The 18762-nt window shown below is 35.8% G+C and overlaps 1 protein-coding gene across 2 annotated transcripts; it reads left to right on the forward strand.

Moving 5' to 3' along the window:
* Positions 1 to 8786: 8786 nt before the first annotated feature.
* Positions 8787 to 18248, forward strand: LOC104917617 (CWF19-like protein 2). Of its 2 annotated transcripts, XM_019612259.2 has the most exons (7): positions 8787 to 9021; positions 9599 to 9715; positions 13609 to 13764; positions 14779 to 14859; positions 16736 to 16837; positions 17676 to 17816; positions 17978 to 18248. In XM_019612259.2, the coding sequence occupies exons 1-6, from the start codon at positions 8812 to 8814 to the stop codon at positions 17814 to 17816; spliced, it is 807 nt and encodes a 268-aa protein (XP_019467804.1). In that variant the 5' UTR covers positions 8787 to 8811; the 3' UTR covers positions 17978 to 18248. The 2 variants fall into 2 exon arrangements, with proteins under 2 accessions (XP_019467804.1, XP_019467803.1); XM_019612258.2 differs by having other exon boundaries at positions 17676 to 18248.
* Positions 18249 to 18762: the final 514 nt, after the last annotated feature.

Raw genomic sequence — 18762 nt, forward strand, 5'->3', positions numbered from 1 at the left:
AAGGAATTTTTTTTTTTTTTACTGACAGTTTGATAATACAAAATGTGTGAAGTATTCAGTTCTTACTACTGTTAGCTTTAAGCAACTTCTCTGTAGTTCCTTCTGCCCTTGACTGTTATAAGTAGTTCAATTTTCCCAAATTCATGCTGTTAAAACGTACGTAATCCTTTCATTTCATCAATAGATGCTTGTGGGTGTATGGAGACTGATTTCTGGAACAGTGCCTCAATAGAAATTTCCTTTTATTTGGATGCAGAAATTCTACTCGGGATTTTTTTTCTGCTTTTTGATTAAGTTTTACTAAAAGCAAGTGAGAAAGATTAATTTGTATTGCACATCAGACCATTTCAATTTTGGCCATGAACTAATTTTATTTAAAAGTCTCTGCAGTAATTTGTATAACATGAATTTAAATGCTTAAGACATTTATTTAAAGTACAAAATGGCATTAGTAATGCTGCCTTTATTTACTGAAGAGATGTGCTGATATTATATATTTCCAAAAAGGGAATTTGCACATTGCCTTCCATTGGTTTGGATCTGTAAAATGGCAAATTGCTTTCAGGCTCATCATTTCCTCTTGCTGCACAATCCTGTCTATTGTACCTATTTGCATTTCCATCATCATAAATAAAAATAACAGTCTGCAAGTGCCTTACAAGCTAAACTGAAAGAATGCAGGATGCTGCTGCTGTTAGGTAACACATTTGTTTTTTCTTCACCTGGGGAAGCCCTTGTAGGGCAGTGTTTAACAGACACGATCACATCCTTACATAGCTCTGTGCATTGTTGCTTTTTACATTCACTTGAAGATGTAAGCATGCATGTGGTGTACTGTAGAAAAATTAATACAGAAACGTGAGAGAAAAAATTCCATTTGTCTTGTTCTGTGTTCCACTAGGCTTCAGTTGAATGCAATAAACAGCTTTCTGTGTGTATTGCATGGACACTGAGTTAAAACTGTTCTTTGGAACCAAATCCAAGTTGTGAGAGCCAGGTTAGAAAAGAAAACCTGGGAAAATGAGGAACTCTATAGATGCAGCACATGTTAAACATCTGTGTAAATGTTTTGTGTTCTTTATGATTTATGCTAAGGTTACCAGATAAACTGCAAATGAAGAGACCTCATTGTGGCCTTCCAATATTTGAAGGGAGCGTATAAACAGGAGGGGGAATGGCTGTTCACAAGGGTGGGTAGTGATAGGATGAGGGGAATGGTTTTAAACTGAGACGGGGTGTTTGGATTAGATATGAGGAGGAAGTTTTTCACTCAGAGGGTGCTGACACACTGGAACAGGTTGCCCAAGGAGGCTGTGGATGCCCCATCCCTGGAGGCATTCAGGGCCAGGCTGGATGTGGCTCTGGGCAGCCTGGTCTGGTGGTTGGTGACCCTGCACATAGCAGGGGGGTTGAAACAATGATTGATGATCATTGTGATCCTTTTCAACCCAGGCCATTCTATGATTCTACGGAGACATGTGCAGGACAGCTTGTTTTGTGCCTTAAAATTGAGGACATGGATAACTGTAGGGTTACATGCTAATCATTTGTACTTCTAATGCCAGTGTTCTGAGGTTGAAGGTATTTTGTCTGGCTTACATTTCATTTCACTGGCTTGAAGATAAAGTTTTATCTGTCTTGATATCTAATTGTAGCAAAATGTGCAGTTTTCATTTCAAATAGCTGAAACAAGGAGTGTGCTCCCTATCCATTGAACAGCAGTCGGTTGTTTGCTTCTTGCTTGGCTTTCCATTGCTCAGAGGTGGCCCGAATTGCCTTACTCATCAAAATTGCTCGCAATGTTCTCCTGTCAGCAACATGGACCTCAAAAATACTGTGGTGATGTGTAAGAATTCTTTGATGCTCTGTGTTTACCGTGTTATTTTACTAGGAAGAGAAGTTTGGGAAATGCCTGTATGTGGCATTGTTTGTTGGATTAAACCTACAAACTCAGTTTCTGTGGTTATAGGAAGGTTGGAGTTACAGTAACAAAATTAACATGATGAAGTTTTATCTTAATAAAGCTTGAGCAAATACAGTTTGAGATGAGATAGACTTATTTCTATGGTGATTTTGTTGTAAACGATGTGTTTAAATTTAAGAGTAGTGACATGTTCTTATGTCACTCAGGTTTATACTCTAAAATAATAGTTTATTCTTTTTTGCAGCTTCCCAAAATATATTATGAGTACAGCATTCCACAAATATTAACTCTGTCATTTAAAGTTGAAGACGTCAGCGTTGCCATGGCAATTTAAAATCAAACTGATACATTTTATACAATCTATAGAGGTTTTTTGCAGATTTTCCAAGCAGATGCACTTTTATTAGCTTGTATGGAAGTAACTTTAAATGTGACTGTGTTAAAGAAAACAACAGAAGAGGAAGTTCAACACTTAGATACAAAATAGAACAAGAAAATAAGCTGAAAATAAATCAGAAAAATGCAGGTATATTTTGCTACCATGCTAATTGCATTTAATGGAATTAGAGAAAATTTCAGAGGAAATCTGAAGAGGAAAAGGTGCAATCAGTATATTATGTAGGAGTAATCCCTGTTGATTAGGAGTTCTGTGACTTGAGATTTACTTTCAAATGGTATTGAATCCTTTAGTAGGGCTTTCTTTCCACGGTGTGCACCCGAAGAGCAAGTACTACCAGCAGAGGGAGAGGCACAGCACACTTCAGACTGAATATGGAGGCTGCCAGCAGTGTGGTGGACTCCAGGGGTTTTACTGTAGCAATAAGAAAAACAGAATCAATATAAAATTAAACTGACGTACAGTTCCAGTCTTCTGAACATGTGTTGGCAGAAAAATGAGGCTAAACCTGGAGTGAGCTGAGTACAGATCTGTGAGAGTTACTTTCATAAACAGCCCCATGCCAAGATGCCTACTGGCTTCAATAACGTAAAAATGAAAAAAAAATTCAAATGTTGCGTGAAATGAATATTATATAAGGAAATTACTTATGTAATATAGTAATTAACATAAATAGTAAGAATATGTTAAAGAAGATTTCATCAGCAAATGCAGCACAACATTGTAACTTTTCCATCTCAAATCATTCTCATTTGTGCATTGTCAGATGCCCACATTTTCTTGAGTTCCTGTACTGAATGATCAGATATCTCTCTCTTTCAATTTTTTTTTTTTCCTGGGAGTCTGCCACACTGTAGTATAGCTGTCTAAATGAAAGTCCAGAGGATGATTTTTGTGTTCTCCTGGATGAAATTTGGGTGTCTTTCCTGATTATTCCTAAGCATTTGTATAGTGCAGACCTTTTGTTGGCCAGAGCAAGCAAAATAATGATTCTGTCTCTGTTGGTTAAGCCCAAACTGCACGTGGCTTTGGAAAACAGATTCTCTGTCAGATAGATGGAAAAAAATTCACAATTGCATGCCATGAAATTGTCTGTGTCATTTTGCTGGGTAGTAGGAGGTGAAAGCTGGCTGTGTATTCTCTGGGTAATCGTTACTTGCCAAAGGAGAAGGAAAAGTTGGAAAATGGAGTGCACCTATGAGGGAAGAATGTGGCCCATGGGCCCAAAGAAGCAAAGTGAAATGGGAAACAAAAGACGAGGAACTGACAAGATGCTCTCTTATGAGGGTGTCAGATTCGCTCTACTTTTTTGGTCACTGTCTGGTAGAAACAACAGTGTGAATGTGTTGTCCTTATGGGTGTCTGAATGTTAACTTTGAGCTGGTCAGTGATATTCCTAGGACATTCAAACTTAAAGTGCTACATAAGTGGTTGCCAATTTCTCTGTGCAGCACAAAATACAACATGTCTGTATAGGTAGCATCAGGCCTGGCTTGGGAACTAAACCACAACTTCCAGAATGCATCGACTCCCACGTTTAACAGATGTAACATGTCACTTGTTGCAGCACAGGGACTTTCCAGCAACACCTTGGCATGGTTTCTCCTTTGAATTTGTACTAGCTGTGTGTTTTGTACGGAAGAACATATTTATGAAATAAATCAGTTTTTAAATGGTTACTTTCTTCCCTTCTGGCGTTTAGGAGAACACTGTCTTCTTGTTCTTTCGATTCCCCAGTAACTTGCTCAGAGTTTTTTTATAGCCAAGTAATGCAATTGACAAAGCATACCAGACACCCTAGAATAAGAGTCGAAATTTTTGGAGAGAGAATTTCCATTTTCTTCCTGAATAACCTTTTTTTTTTTTTTTTTAAGCTAATATCTAGAATAGTAGTTGAAGAATACCATCTATTCTGCTGTAGTAGCAGTTGCATTTTATTGTATTTTAGTGCTGTCATGTAAGTGTATCTCATCTGCAGCATTTCAGGGAAATACATTTTTAAGGAATTATGCTCTTAAAAATCTCTATTTTTCTTTATTTAACTTCTACTGGCAGAGGATATGTTGATGATATTCATTGCTACTATTGCAATATTATGAACTAAATATAATTTTTGTTTGTTTTTGTGACTTTTAAGACAGCAAAAGCATTGTTGAATGGATTTGCTGGCAGAAACTTGTAGCATATCTTATTTCAGTAGGAATACACAACTCTTGCTGGATGTTAGTTTTACCTGTCTTTAAGTTTCTGACCTCGGTGAGAGGGACATTGTTATAATAGAGGATTTGCAAAGAAATTGTTATTTCAGTCATGATGCTTTTTTCGAGGTGCAAATATATTCTATTTTAACACTCCTGTAAAATTATCTAAAGGATGTGATTAAAATACGACAAGAAATCAAGATTCAGGGGCAGGGTGACCGTGTGTAACTGGGTCTCTGTCTCAAAACTGCAGAATATGGCACTGTGCATTGGTGTTCATTACAGAAAATCCTGAAGTATTGAACGAGTGATGTATGCACATGATTCCACTTTTGTATAAAGCCTGCGCAACACTGTTAGAATAGAAGATATTACTTAATTTTTTCTGCCCTTTCCCTTCACTTTGAGGACTTCTAATTTTGAATTCTGAACAGCTACTGACAGATTTTAAGAAGGCACTGAGAGATCTCTCTAGTGCAGCTGGGGAATATTTCCCACCCGTTCTTCTGGACTCCAACTTTTACCAGTGATTTTTTGTTATGTTTTGTTTGTTTTTCCTTTTTTTTCCCCTTCTTTTTATAAGATCTATAACTTATTAAGTTTCCTGAATTGCTCTTATTTTTTTGATATCACTCAAGGTTACATATGTATTTGACTTTATTTTATTTCAGACCTACTCTTAAATTTGAGTCACTGAATTTTAAATATTTTTCCATGTTTTCATCATCAGATGATAAAGAAAAGTACGGTTGCTAAAGAACAGCATCATCATTTCTTTCTGGTCTTACTGAGTTACCATGTGAAATGTAGCAATCTTGTGTTGTTCAGGAGGAAACCAAATCTGGTCTTTAGATAGCATTTTAATAATGGTTACTGCTTTTAAGATAAGCCTTCTGTTTTGGCCTCCATGTGTCTTGTTGTATTCAGCACTTTATTCACCGTAGAAGAAAGACATCAACCAGCCTGTTTAATGAGATGAATATTCATTTCATCAGCAGATAGAATTCTTGACTACTGTTCCTGTTGTGTTAAGAAAGAGACTTGCTTAATGGGATCCGTAGAGTATTTTTAAGTCATTTGTGGAGAGTGCTGTTACATTAAAGAGATTGTGTTTAGCAAACCAGATATTTCCATGACTGTCCAGATATTTCCTTCTAAGTGCAAGGAAAGCAAAGTAGTGATGGCAGTCTGTTCTGTGGATGATATTTCTGATATCCAAGGTTTTGTTTTCCATTCTGTCTTTTCTTTATAGTCTGCCAGCTGTCTTGTTTCATGTCTATTTGCATTCTCATGGCAGATTGATTAAAAGATGAGAGAAAAAAAAGTAATAATGGAGTGGTGCTATTCTACAGGTAGTACTTATTTGTATTTCTTTTAATGAAACTCTAGTTCTACTTTTCTTATCCTCGTATGACAGTAGAACAGAGGATGGATTTTTTGATGACTAAAACTAAATATTTTTTCTGCAGCTGAAGAATCTCCTGTTTATTTTAAATACAGGAGTACAGAATTTTAGTAAGACAACAAAAACAGAACTCTGCTGTTGAACTGTTGATTTTAATATACAGTGGCTTTCAGTAGGAAATGCACATCAGCAACTGAATGTATTAGAGCTACATAAAGTAGTATTAAGGAAGCTGGAATGCAGTTGCTTGGTGCTGAAGGTACTGAGCATTTTTCAAAAGAAGCCGTTGATCTGTTTCAGGGATTTGCAAGATTCAGGAAGAGTAAGAGCTGATTTCTGTGTTTTGTGAAGGAAAGCTAATTATCTACTGTCTAAAAAATGGTCTTTTTATTTTTCTTTCTTAGCAAGATATCTAAGCTAACTACTTATGAGGTATATGGAAGATTTTCTTTTATTTGGAGAATGTGTTTCAATTATGATAATTGTTTTAATGTTGCTGTTATCTTAAATTGTGGCTACATATGAACATTGAAGGTGGAAGGGAGACCGTTCCAAGCACAATATGTGATTTGAATCTGTAAGAAAATAGAATGAAGCTACCATATTATGTGCAATAAGTCACATATATAAATCAGCAGTCCATTGTGACTGGATTCTTTGTAGGTCTCTTTACAATGGAGACAGTTACAAGGGGTCTGTCTGAAGGTTCAGTATTATTTAGCTGTGCATTCTAGATATCAAACGTTAGAAGTGTAGATTTATTAATGTTCTTAGGTTGGATTTAACGTCGTTTTAGTAATGAGGTAAAATGTCTCTAACCAAAATATCTGAGAGACTATTTTTGAAGAGAAGCCTCTTAAATCAGTCTTCAGCAAATCATAATTTTGACACCCTTGACCCTAAATCTTTTCGAATCTTTTGAATGTTTACAGTATTTATCTTTTTGTTCAGAAACCCTCTGTACTCAGCGGAAGAGACATTTAGCAAATTGACTGCATTGGAAATTTGTTTTTCTGCTCAGATATTAATATTTTATTTCAAACTATTAAGTTAAAAGTGTCTCAGATGCAAACCAGCTCCTCCTGGGAGGAAATGCAGCTTTCTTGCTGTGTTCAGCTCTGTTAGCATGATGTAGCTTCAGCTAAAGTATCTACCGAGTTGTGTCATTGATTCTGGTGTTACTGTACGTGAGAGAGCAGGACTCCAAGTCTTGAAGACCAGTATATGCATTTTCCTTTCTTTTTCAGTTATTCCCTGGGCAGATGTTTCTAAGTGCTTTAAGAGAATTTTCAAGAGGTTTTCTTTCATTATCTTAACAAAGGCACTTCATTTACATAATCACAGAAAATAACGTATCTGTCAAATGCCTTTATTTAGCACTAGTCCTTTGCTAGAGATACCTCGATCAGTGTTTTAATGTCTATTAGGATTTGTTGCAAATACACTTTTATCATTTCCCTAGCAATTCTTGAAGCAAAACTACTCATACATAAATCTGCTAATGCTCTGAAGGTCTAGCACCTCCTATATCAACAGATCTATACAATGTGTGTTTTTTTCCCCGTCATTCTGATGAGGAAATTATTGAAACTATCCAAGGTAAAATTACAGTCAAGTATAGCATGAGTTATTACAGCATTGGGACTTCATTTATAGAAGAAAAACTTGGAAAAATTATTTTGAAAGCTTTTTACTTTTGCTTTAGTTGTGTATGTTGAATGTTTAGGGTATTAATGGCACGTAATCTTATAACTGTATAGAGTAAGCTGAAAGAATTAAGTGTGTAAATACTTTCTGAAGTCCTTTACAGTCAGTCTTTGTAATTAAGACTTGCTAAGTCTTCATTTCAGCAATACAACAAGGAATTTATTTGTCATCAGCAAAGGCTGATTATATAAGACTGATGCTATACACACACCCACACATGTATGTTGCATGGTGAAGCTTAGTAAAATCTTTTATCATTTGATTTTGTGTCATAATACACATAAATTTTTTCCTTTTCTTTCTGTTCACTGTCTCTTCTTGCCCTTGCCCTGTAACCCCAGCATCACGTCCAGTTCCTATATACAGACACCATTCCTTCTAAGTAGTGTCCAGGTGAGGTATATCCATTCTGTATGGGTTTCCAAAATATTTAGACCCTGTAAGATACTGTTAACCATCAAACACATCTTCATAACTAATACTAAATTTTCAGAGCTTTCTTTTAAATAAATGGCACCTACCTGAAATGTAACAATTAATTATCAAACAAACAAACAAACAAAGTGAATTATTCAGCCTTGTTTCTTGTAAAGTTAGTTGTGTTGGTTATCCCTATCCAGGAACAGATCCATTCAAGACAGACAAAGTATTGAAAACAAAAACTTCTCCACAGAATTAGCATTGTTCACCTGAGATGTTTGCATGTTTTCACAGAGTATGAAGATGAAGTATAGATTCATGGTCTAGTTATTTTACAAAACATGATTTAGTGGGCAATGATAGTAGGAAAGGAAGAGAAAGGGAAAGACTGAAATAGAATGTATGATAGTACATGATTAAAAGAAGATTGTGCATCTATTTTAAGTTGGAGTTTTGCCAGGGTTATATTGAAATACCTAGCTCTTAACTTGTGATGGAATATAGTGATATACTCCTCTTCCTGTTGTTAAACATCTGTACTTTAATACCTAAGCTGTCTGAAACAGGGTATGACAGCTCTCAGGAAATGTATCTGATAATAGTATGGTTTGCAGATGCTGTATGGAAGGGAGCAGTGCTGCTTCTGTTACACATTTTATCTTTTTCTTAGTAAAGGATATTACAAAAAGCTAAGTATGCTTTTTTTCCTAACTTATATATATTTAAATGCAATTTTTTTGGTCTCTCTTTTCAGCTTATGGAAAAAACTGACAGAGACTACTACACTCTGGATGACATGTTTGTTTCCAAAGCAGCCAAAAGAGCACGCAGTGGGGAAGAAGAAGAAATACAAAGAAGAAAAGCAATACGTGAGCACCAACAGCTTGCTGCACGCATGGAAAAGTGTCCTTACTGTTTTGACAGCAGTGAACTTTCTAAACATCTTATTATTGCAATTGGTACCAAGGTAAGAAAATAGCAATTTAGCACAAAAGTAAATATAAAAAAGAAAGAATAGTAGAGTGACTGAGTTAAAGAACACAGTTGATTCTTTGATTATTCTGCATCTTATTCTCCCTGCCCTTCCAAGGATTAGGGAGAAAAAAGATATGAATCTGTTGTGAATTACAAATCTAGTCTTTGATATCAGAACTTCTGATTTGTGGAAAACATAAAGCAATAATGAAAGATCTAAGTACAGACTGTAGGTGGATTTCTGGAAGGCTAAATCATACTGCACTGGAGGAAATTTGAACTGATTAAGATCTGTATCTCAATGATATCAAAGAAACTCAAGTGCAGAATTTCATTCTTAAGCTTAAAATCCTTTGAAATAAACAAAACCAAACCTTCCTCATTTTGTTAATTCTTTTAAAATATGTATGAGTATTTGGATTTATATCCAAATATACTTTGCTGTAAGTAGAAAATAATGGCTTCTATTGGTTTGAACTGTAGCAGATCATGCATTTCTTCAACTTAGCAATGAGAATATTTTTAACTCTAGAATAATAGGCACTTCAGTTTTTGTTCACTCTTTATAGGTATACTTGTCTCTGCCAAGCAACCAGTCCTTAATTGAAGGTCACTGCCTGATAGCTCCTTTACAGCACCATACTGCAGCAACTCTTTTGGATGAAGAAATCTGGGAAGAAATCCAGGTCAGCTAAGAAACTGTTTTGTGTTCCAACAGCTTTGTAAAATAATATTGTTTTGAATAACATAGTACACACTTGAAAAGTAGGTACACAAGAATCTAATTAGGTTTAACAAGGCAAAGTGCAAAGTGTTGCACTTGGGTCAAGGCAATCTCCGATATGAGTTCAGACTTTGAGAAGAACTTATTGAGAGCAGCCCTGACAAGAAAAACTTGGATGTTCTGATAGACAAAAATTTGGACATGAGCTGGCAGTGTGCACTTACAGCCCAGAAGGCCAAACAGCATCCTGAGGTGCATCAAAAGAGGAGTGACAATAGGGAGAGAGAGGGAATTGTCACTCGCTACTGTGCCCTTATGAGGCCCCATCTGCAGAACTGTGTCCATGGCTGGGGCCCCCAGTACAGGAGGGATGTGGAGCTCTTGGAGCGGTTCCAGAAGAGGGCCACAAGAATGATCAAAGGGCTGGAGCACCTCTCTTATGAAGATGGAACTTTATGATTGGTATAACTGGGCTTGTTTAATCTAGAGAAGAGAAGGCTCCAGGGAGACCTCATTGCAGCCTTTCAGCACATGAAGTGAGCCTACAAGCAGAAGGATTACCAACTTTCTACATGATCTGATAGTGGTAGGACAAGGGGGAATGGCTTTAATCTAAAAAGAGGGGAGACTTGGGTTAGATCTTAGGAAGAAACTTTTCACTGACAGAGTGGTGAGCTGCTAAAAAGGTGCCTGGAGAGGTTGCAGATACCCCATCCCTGGATGCCAAGATGAATGAGACCCTGGGCAGTGTGATCTAGTGGATGGCAACTCTGCTTGGAACTAGATGATCTTTAAGGTCGCCTCCTATCTAAGCCATTCTATGATTTGATTGTGTGATATTTGTCATGTCTATTTTAATAGTTTCCAACCTGTCAGCTCATTTTGATCCCACTAAGGGATAGAACATGTTTGCATTATAAAAGGAAATGAATGGTCAAAAGTTGGTAAAGGGAGATGCATGATAAACATTGAAGAAAAGTTTCAGTGTATAAGCCCTAGAAAAAAATGCCTAAGAATGTTGCAGAACTTCTTGGAGATCCTGGAATAAATGAGAGGCATGTGTCAAGACTGACATAGGTACAGCTGATCCCTTGCAGAAAGCGTAATAACTGGTTAGGTTACACTATTAAGAAAATGATTGTCAGAGAGGAAAGATCAGTTATAATGAAGCACCAGCTAAAGATACATTTTTACATGAGGTGGTTTTTTTTTTTTTTGTTTTGTTTTTTTTAAGCTAATCTGATTTTGGGGTAGATATCATTCTTACTCATATCTGAGGTCCCTGTTAGGATACAATTTCCTCCTTCTTTAATAAGATTTTTTTACAATAAAAGTGCCAAATGTGATGGATCAAGCTCTCTTTCATGTGAATACATTTTGAAGTTTCTTTGAGTTTTGTTTTCTTTGGAAAAGGAAAAAAAAGGGAGACATATAAGAAACTTTTGCCTAGAAGATAGATAGTGATCAGCCTCTCTTAATTCCACCATTGGTATTGTTATAATGGAAAAACAACTTGCATCAATATATTAGAGACTATTTCAAAGAAGATAAAAAATTAACAACTTCCACAGTTTCTAGGTTTAAAATCAGGTTAATATGTGAGTTTGAAATGGCTTAAGTAACTTTGATCTTGTCTCAAGTCTAGCGTATGGGTTCTCTGACTTTCCACAGGTACTCCCAGCATTGATACTCGTGGCTGATGTAATTTTTGTACAGTGTTGCTTTGTAAATTACTCTCATCCCTGAGCAGAATAAAAAGGAGAACTTTCATATATGAACAGAAATGCTTCAGAAAGTTGTGTAAGAAGGGAACAAGCTTAATGAGTATGATCAGAAGGAAAAACAAAGGATGAGAGTGAAGTGGTCTATATGTTGATCCTGCGTCCTCTATTTTAACCCATTGTCTTTTAGCAAAATAGGGTCATAGAATAAATGATTCAAAATAAAAGATGATCACTTTTCTAAATGAAGGAAAATAGGATAAAGACAAGATAAGTAAATGCAGTTTCTGTATTTAGTCCTGGAATTTTTCTTGCTAGAAAATGCAGCTTGTTGGTAAACTCATCAATTCTGTGAATATGTTAATTGTGAGTTTAAATATTTCTTTGTGGCGAAGTACTTAGGAGGTGATGGTCACGTTATTTTGCAGCTTTTGTGTAATTCAGTAGGAGGAGTCTGGAAAGCTTCCATAGGAATATAAGCACACACTTACTTGGTGACCAAACTAACGTAATGATGCCAAAGCCCTATTTGGTATTGTTGCCAGAAAAAAAAAAACCATCTTTATTACACTATATTGCACGTGTTTTAGCTCTATTTACCATTTTTTTTCCCAAGATATGTGTGTCTTCAGATGCCTGAATTTAACATGATGCATGTTTTAGAAGTTACCTACTTCACTTGACAAAGTAAATACGCATCTAATTTTTTTATATAAAAATACATAAATCTTTGCATGTTCTGTTGCCTGAGTTGTGACATGTATCAACATACTGTGTATTTGAGCATGAACCATGCCTCCTTGATGAAAATACTGAAGAGCACAGGTACCAGTACAGACCCATGATGGTCACCACACATCACTGATCTCCATACTGATCTATTGGTCACTACCCTCTGGGTATGATCTTGCAACCAGTTTATCAACTCTTGAACAGTCCACCTATGAAATCGCTATCTTTCCAGTTTGGAGAGAAGAATGTTACAGGGAGCCATGTCAAAAGCCTTACTGAAGTCCAGATAGATAGCTCTTCCCTTGTCTATTGATACAGTTATATCATCATAGAAGGCGCTAGGTGGTCAGACAGGACTTGCCCTTGGTGAAGCAATGCTGGTTGTCTCATATCACCTCTTTCCCTTCCTTCTTAAGATAATTTCCAGGAGGATCTGTTCCATGAGCAGTGGTTAGGCTAACAGGTCCATAGTTCCTTGGGTGGTCCTTTCTAAATTTCTTAAAAATGGGATTGACAATGCCTTTTTTCTAGTCACCAGGAACTGTCACCTGACTGCCATGATTTTTCAGATATCAGCTCTACCTTGGGACTCTGGGATGCATGTCAGTGGGACCCATGGACTTATGGGTGTTCAGTTGTCTCAAGTGGTTTTAAACCTGATCTTTGCTTACAGTGGGAGGGATATTGCTCCCCCAGTTCTCCCCTCCCAACCCATCTGCTTGAAGAGCAGTTGCCAGTGAAGACTGAGGCACAAAAGTTGTTGAGTACTTCATACTTCTCCTTGTCCATTGTTACCAGCCTGCCTGTGTTGCTCTGTAGTGGGGGTACGCCTTCTTGGACATTCCTTTTCTCATGATAAGTCTCTCGAAGCCTTTTTTACTCTTCTTTGTGCCTCTTTCCAAGGCCAGTTCCAGGCAGTCTCCAATCCTGATGTCACCAATCAATTCACTTGTGTTGGTGAGGAGTAGATCCAACATTGCATCCTCTCTGGTGGGGATGTCTATTACTTGGCTCAGGAAGTTATCCCTGATACAGTCTAGGAGCCTCCTGGGTTGCCTAATTCTTATGGTACCTCATAGTTATGAAATTCAACCTAGTTTTAGTTCCAATTGTAAATAATAATAATAATAATAAATGTGATATTAACTGGAACTGAGTTTATACTGTTAAGTATAATGCATATTTCACAATAGATTCCTAGACTTTGTATGTTTGCACTGTAAGAAATACAGTTTGTATTAGATTGTTGAATAAAGTAGAATATTCCTAGTGTGATCACCGCTGTTCCATTTTATTATAATTTTTTAAGGAATTATATATCTATTAGTGAAAAAATATAAAATATTTTATCTGGAAGCTTTGAAAAGCTAATTCAAATGATACATTCTTTTTCTTTTAACAGATGTTTAGAACGGCACTGGTGAAAATGTTTGAAGCTAAAGGCTTGGACTGTGTCTTTATAGAAACAAATATGAGTATGAAGAAACGATATCATATGGTATACGAATGCATTCCTCTTCCAAAAGAAGTAGGAGATATGGCTCCAATCTACTTTAAGGTATATGAAAAAAGCATTTTCTATAGGTCATTTGAATGTATTTATCATAAATTATTTCTGGAAAAGTTTTTTTATATTGAAGTACTAGTTTTGAAAAAGTAATTTTTTGTTTTTCTGATGAAGAAATGTTTCTTGATCTTTAAACAAATGTGTTGATTTAGTATCTGAAAAAGAAGCTTTTATAAGGGTAAATTTGACTGAGTACACACATACTTCAGTATTTATGAGTGTATTATTTTATTTGTTCTTTGAAAATGTTCTTGTTCTCTGGAAATAAATAATGTAATTGTTTTAACGAAGTGGAAGTCAGTGTGATGAATAGCAACGCAGTAACTTTTACAACACATTTGTAACTGTCCACATGATTCATCTCATTGGCTTTGTTTTAAGTGCATTGAGTATTTTCTTTGAAAACTAATAAAGTTGAAGTACAAGCTTCAATGCAGTGTCATTTGTGTTAAACTTTTTCAGAAAGTTTTCACCATTAAAATACACAGTAAATGAAAATTAAATGACAATGAGAAAGGTACCTACACTATACACACTTCCATATTACGAAAGATGCAAAGTCAGTTTTACAGGTGTTTGAGTGCAGTCAGGCTCCTAATTTGGATTTTCGTTTTGGAGTTTAAAAATAGGAAAAAGGAAAAGAAGATAAAAGAATAAAAAAGGCTAATATGGCATAATGAAATCAGTACAGGTTTGTTAAGAGCTTAGTAAAAAGAAAATGAGACCTTTTAGTTCCTAATAATTTGGAAGTTTTTTATTAGAGATAACTTGTCAGGCAAAAGATAGATTTCAGGGGAAAAAAAGGAATAGAATTAAGTGAGTTTAAAGATATTAAATCATTCCTCTATAAAGTATATTCTCGAAATCAGAAAGATTACCAAAACCAAAATTACTTTGTTAAGAAATAACTAGTACTTGCAGTGCAAAGTTCGCTTTACTCCATTGGAAAGTGAGTTCTTTGCTGTATGAAGGGCTATTTTCTCATTTAGATAAATGATTTTACAGAAAGCTATAATGGAGTCTGATGAAGAGTGGTCCATGAACAAGAAGATAATTGATCTTTCTTCAAAAGATGTTCGGAAATCTGTAAGTAATGAAATGTATTGAACACTGACATTTTCAGCAAATTGCTTTCATCTGTTTTAGTTATTAACTGTTTCAAAGAGAGAAGAAAAGGAGCGCAATTGAATTAGTGGATCAGGAGATGGCATAGACATGATGAGCATTGGAGTCTGACTGAACGCCTAATTGACGTTAGAAAAGATTCCCATTTATTTCAACAACAGATGGACTGAGCTGCAAACACTGCTTGAGAACAAAGCTGGCATTTTAAGTACATGTACCAGCATAATTTTCTTGATTAACTTTAAGAATTAAGATAGATCAAAGATCTGCAAATTGCTGTCTGGGAAAGAATATGGTGTATCTTTTGCATTGACCTGGAAGAGCCTTTGGTGTTGTTTAAATTTATGAAGTGAAGATGCAAATAGTATTATGAATTTTTATTTCTACAACAAAGGAGCTGAAACATTTTTGCGTATGAATCTTAAATGAATAATTCTGAAACTGTTAAGTTCAAAAATTGGTCCGTTGGTATGCTTTGGATTTCTTCTGCTTCTTAGCCTTTCGTAACAGGGAAAGTCAACACATGTCTCAAGAAAACAAAGTATAATTTTCTTGTCTTGTGATAGAGCATCAGGACTTTTTTTTTTTAACGAATCATATGTTTTTGTGATTGTATTATGTACCCATTTGAAGGTAGATCACTTTTCAAATTAATTCAGGGCACTTCTTTAAATTAATAAAATGCATCTGTGTGTAAAGTGTTTCACAGTTGTATAACTTTAACATTATTTTAGGAAAAAAAAGAAAAGAATTGCCTTCCAGAACATATGAGAGTACAGTTTAGATACTGACCTGAGGAAAATAGAGTTGCAGTATGAAATGGTGTTGTGTTGAATGAGAAGCAGACATGAGTGTGACATTTATTGGGCTGACTGTGTGCAGAAATTGGGACCAGTTTTCTAGAGGCAGAGCCCTAGCACATGAGCCTAAGCAGCCAATGCTCTTGCATGGTATCAGAGCCTTTCTGTTTCTTACTCTGCACCTTCCAGTAAACAAACTCAGGGGTAAGCAATGGGCTGGGACGGGGCACAGCTGGGACAACTGACACTGACGGTGCAGCAAGAACTCTTCAGCAATAAATAAGCACTGGTGTATTATCAACACTGGCCTAGTTACCAGTCCAAAACATTGCTCTGTGTGGGCTGCTCTGAAGAAAATCCATCCACAAGCAATATAAGGAAAACCTTGTGAAAATTTCAGTTACTTGAACCATAGCAGAGAAGATATGTATGAGTTTGAGGCTTTGTAAACTTTAAATCCAGAAACAAATAATAAGCAAATTATGAAATTATCCACTTTGGCAGTTAATCATAATTCCAGTCATTTAGTTGGTTTTTCCAATAATGTATTCCATGTAGAGATGTTTCCCTTCCCCCTCCTTCATGAAGAGTATCAATGTTTCCTCTGAGTAACCATTTCCTCGTACAACGTGCCACCTTATTGTTAGTAAATGTGCTTAAAATTTGTATTCATCCCATGTAATTCAAAGCTGTGGACTCAGAAAGCCATTTGCTCAGTGTGCATGCTGCTGTCTAGCTGTTTACTTGTCTCTGTCCCTCCCAGTCTCTTACCTGACGTATAGTGGTGCCCTCCAGGTTCTGCCACCTGGCAGTCCTTTTTTTTCTGTTTATGGTGTCTAGTTGACATTGTATTTTTTTCCCTTTACCTGTTGGTCTTAGTGAACTGTATTTTATACTGCACGAAGTGGTTTCGAAAGTGATTTAAAATAAAATGTGATAATACTAACTGTAAAATCACTTTCTTCAAGAAGTTGTGGGGAGGTTATTAAATGCTTGCAGTCTATTAAACATCTAAAAATGCATTTTTTTGTATATAGGTTCCTAAAGGATTACCATACTTTTCAGTGGACTTTGGCCTTCAAGGAGGGTTTGCTCATATCATTGAAGATCAACACAAGTTCCCTCACTACTTCGGAAAGGTACTGTATACAAAATCAGTTTACCAGTTGTACTCTGTACAGTTGTGTAAATTTTGAGTAATTAAAACAGTTGCTGCTACAACAGTCACTTTGATGTACCTTATCACAGTTCATTACTTGCCTTTTCATGGTAAGTCATTATAACTTAGCTTGTGAATAAAGGATTGCTTTACTGCTTGATACTTAGAATTATAGATCAATTTTTCTTTTGAATCAATAGGAATTCTAGATATTTGACATATAGTCTGATAGATGGAAAATAACTGCTACTATTAAAGATGTTAAAAATAGGGTATTCAGGATGGTGATACCTTCATATAGGCACTCTGACTGCCACTTGTATAAAATAGAGGTCATACACACACAGGCTCACAGACAACTCCTAGTGTGATACATACATGGTTAAATTACTCCATTATGGCATAGAGAGTACATATAGAAAGTGCTTTTCCTTACTATGTCACAGTGATCAGCTCTTGAAAGAGTCAGTATTACAGAAGTTTGAAGAGGGATTAGGAAGTAATATAACTTCAAAAATGTTGAGAGCAAAGTGAGTAGTTTTCTTTATTCTCAGCTTCCCATTTTTTGACACAGATATAGAAATGCATCAACAGTCTTGGAATGTTAGGATATTTTGTGCTTACAACAATTCTAGTGAGGCAACTGTCTCGCAACTACAGTTATAGTTATTGAATTGATATGTGTTTCAGAATTTTCAATTTTTGTAGCTAGCACAAATGATCTCATAATTAGTGCTTTTACATTTTATGCTAAAATAGCAGTAAGTGATATTATACTTTAGCATTTATCATTATCTGTCTTTGTTCTACTTGCAAAGGAAATCATTGGTGGCATGCTGGACTTGGAACCGCGGCTATGGAGAAAAGGAGTCAGGCAGAACTTTGAGGAACAGAGGAAGAAAGTGTTGCAATTTGCACAGTGGTGGAAGCCATATGACTTCACCAAAAAGAAAGAATAAGTATGTCTTTGCAGCTAAGGACTCTATAAGCCATAAATTATATTAAAGGATATTTCATTTATGAAATGTAATACCAGTATATTAAAACCAGTATATTATGTATTACTATTATGTTTTAAACCCAGGAGTGTTATTTAATTGATTTTCTCTTTCTGGTTTAGGTAGTGGATGGATCACATGAACCTGTAAGCCTGACAAAACCAGAAGTTTACAGTGATTTTGGTTTTTAATTTTTTAGCTGAGCCAAAACCAAAATATCCTTGTGACTATTGGAATTCTTAAAAATATAGCATTTTCTTTTGAGTTTTATAATATTTGAAACAATTTTTTATCTTGTAGCATAGAACCAGTGCTTAACTACTGCAGTATCTTTTTGTAGAAAATGGTGTAAATTTTATGAACATGTTGATTAAATCAAATTGTTGCACTGCCTTTGAGTCTTTGTTTTCTTTTAGTTGAGACTATTGCAGTAATGTAAGTGTTCAGTTATGACGTGATAAAACCTTGTTGATCCCGTGCACAAAAATGCAATTTTCTGTACTTTCTTTCAATATGCAGTAGTATTTTCAATCTTACTTGTTGCACAAAGGATGATGAGATGGTCCGTAGCTGATGGCAAATAACAGCTTTAGTGATTATGATTAGTACTGATGACAATTAAAACTGAAAAGGAAGTAGAGAGGAGGGAAGGGAAAGAAACTTAAGGGACAAATATTCTCTGATGGACAGCCAAGAAAGAAAATCATCACAGGGGCTCCCCAAATTACTCTTCTCCACTGAGCATCCTTGCCAGTGTGGCAGAGATCTGTAGCAATACTTCGCAGATAATAAATTCATAGTTTTCACTGGGACTGGCTCAAACTCCATCTTGATTGTTTCTGCTTATGTAATTGGAATATTTAATGGACTGTTATTTACCATATTTTTCACTAGGTCTCATGTTTTT

The sequence above is a fragment of the Meleagris gallopavo genome, chromosome 1, assembly GCF_000146605.3.
Source record: "Meleagris gallopavo isolate NT-WF06-2002-E0010 breed Aviagen turkey brand Nicholas breeding stock chromosome 1, Turkey_5.1, whole genome shotgun sequence".
NCBI classification, from domain to species: Eukaryota; Metazoa; Chordata; class Aves; order Galliformes; family Phasianidae; genus Meleagris; species Meleagris gallopavo.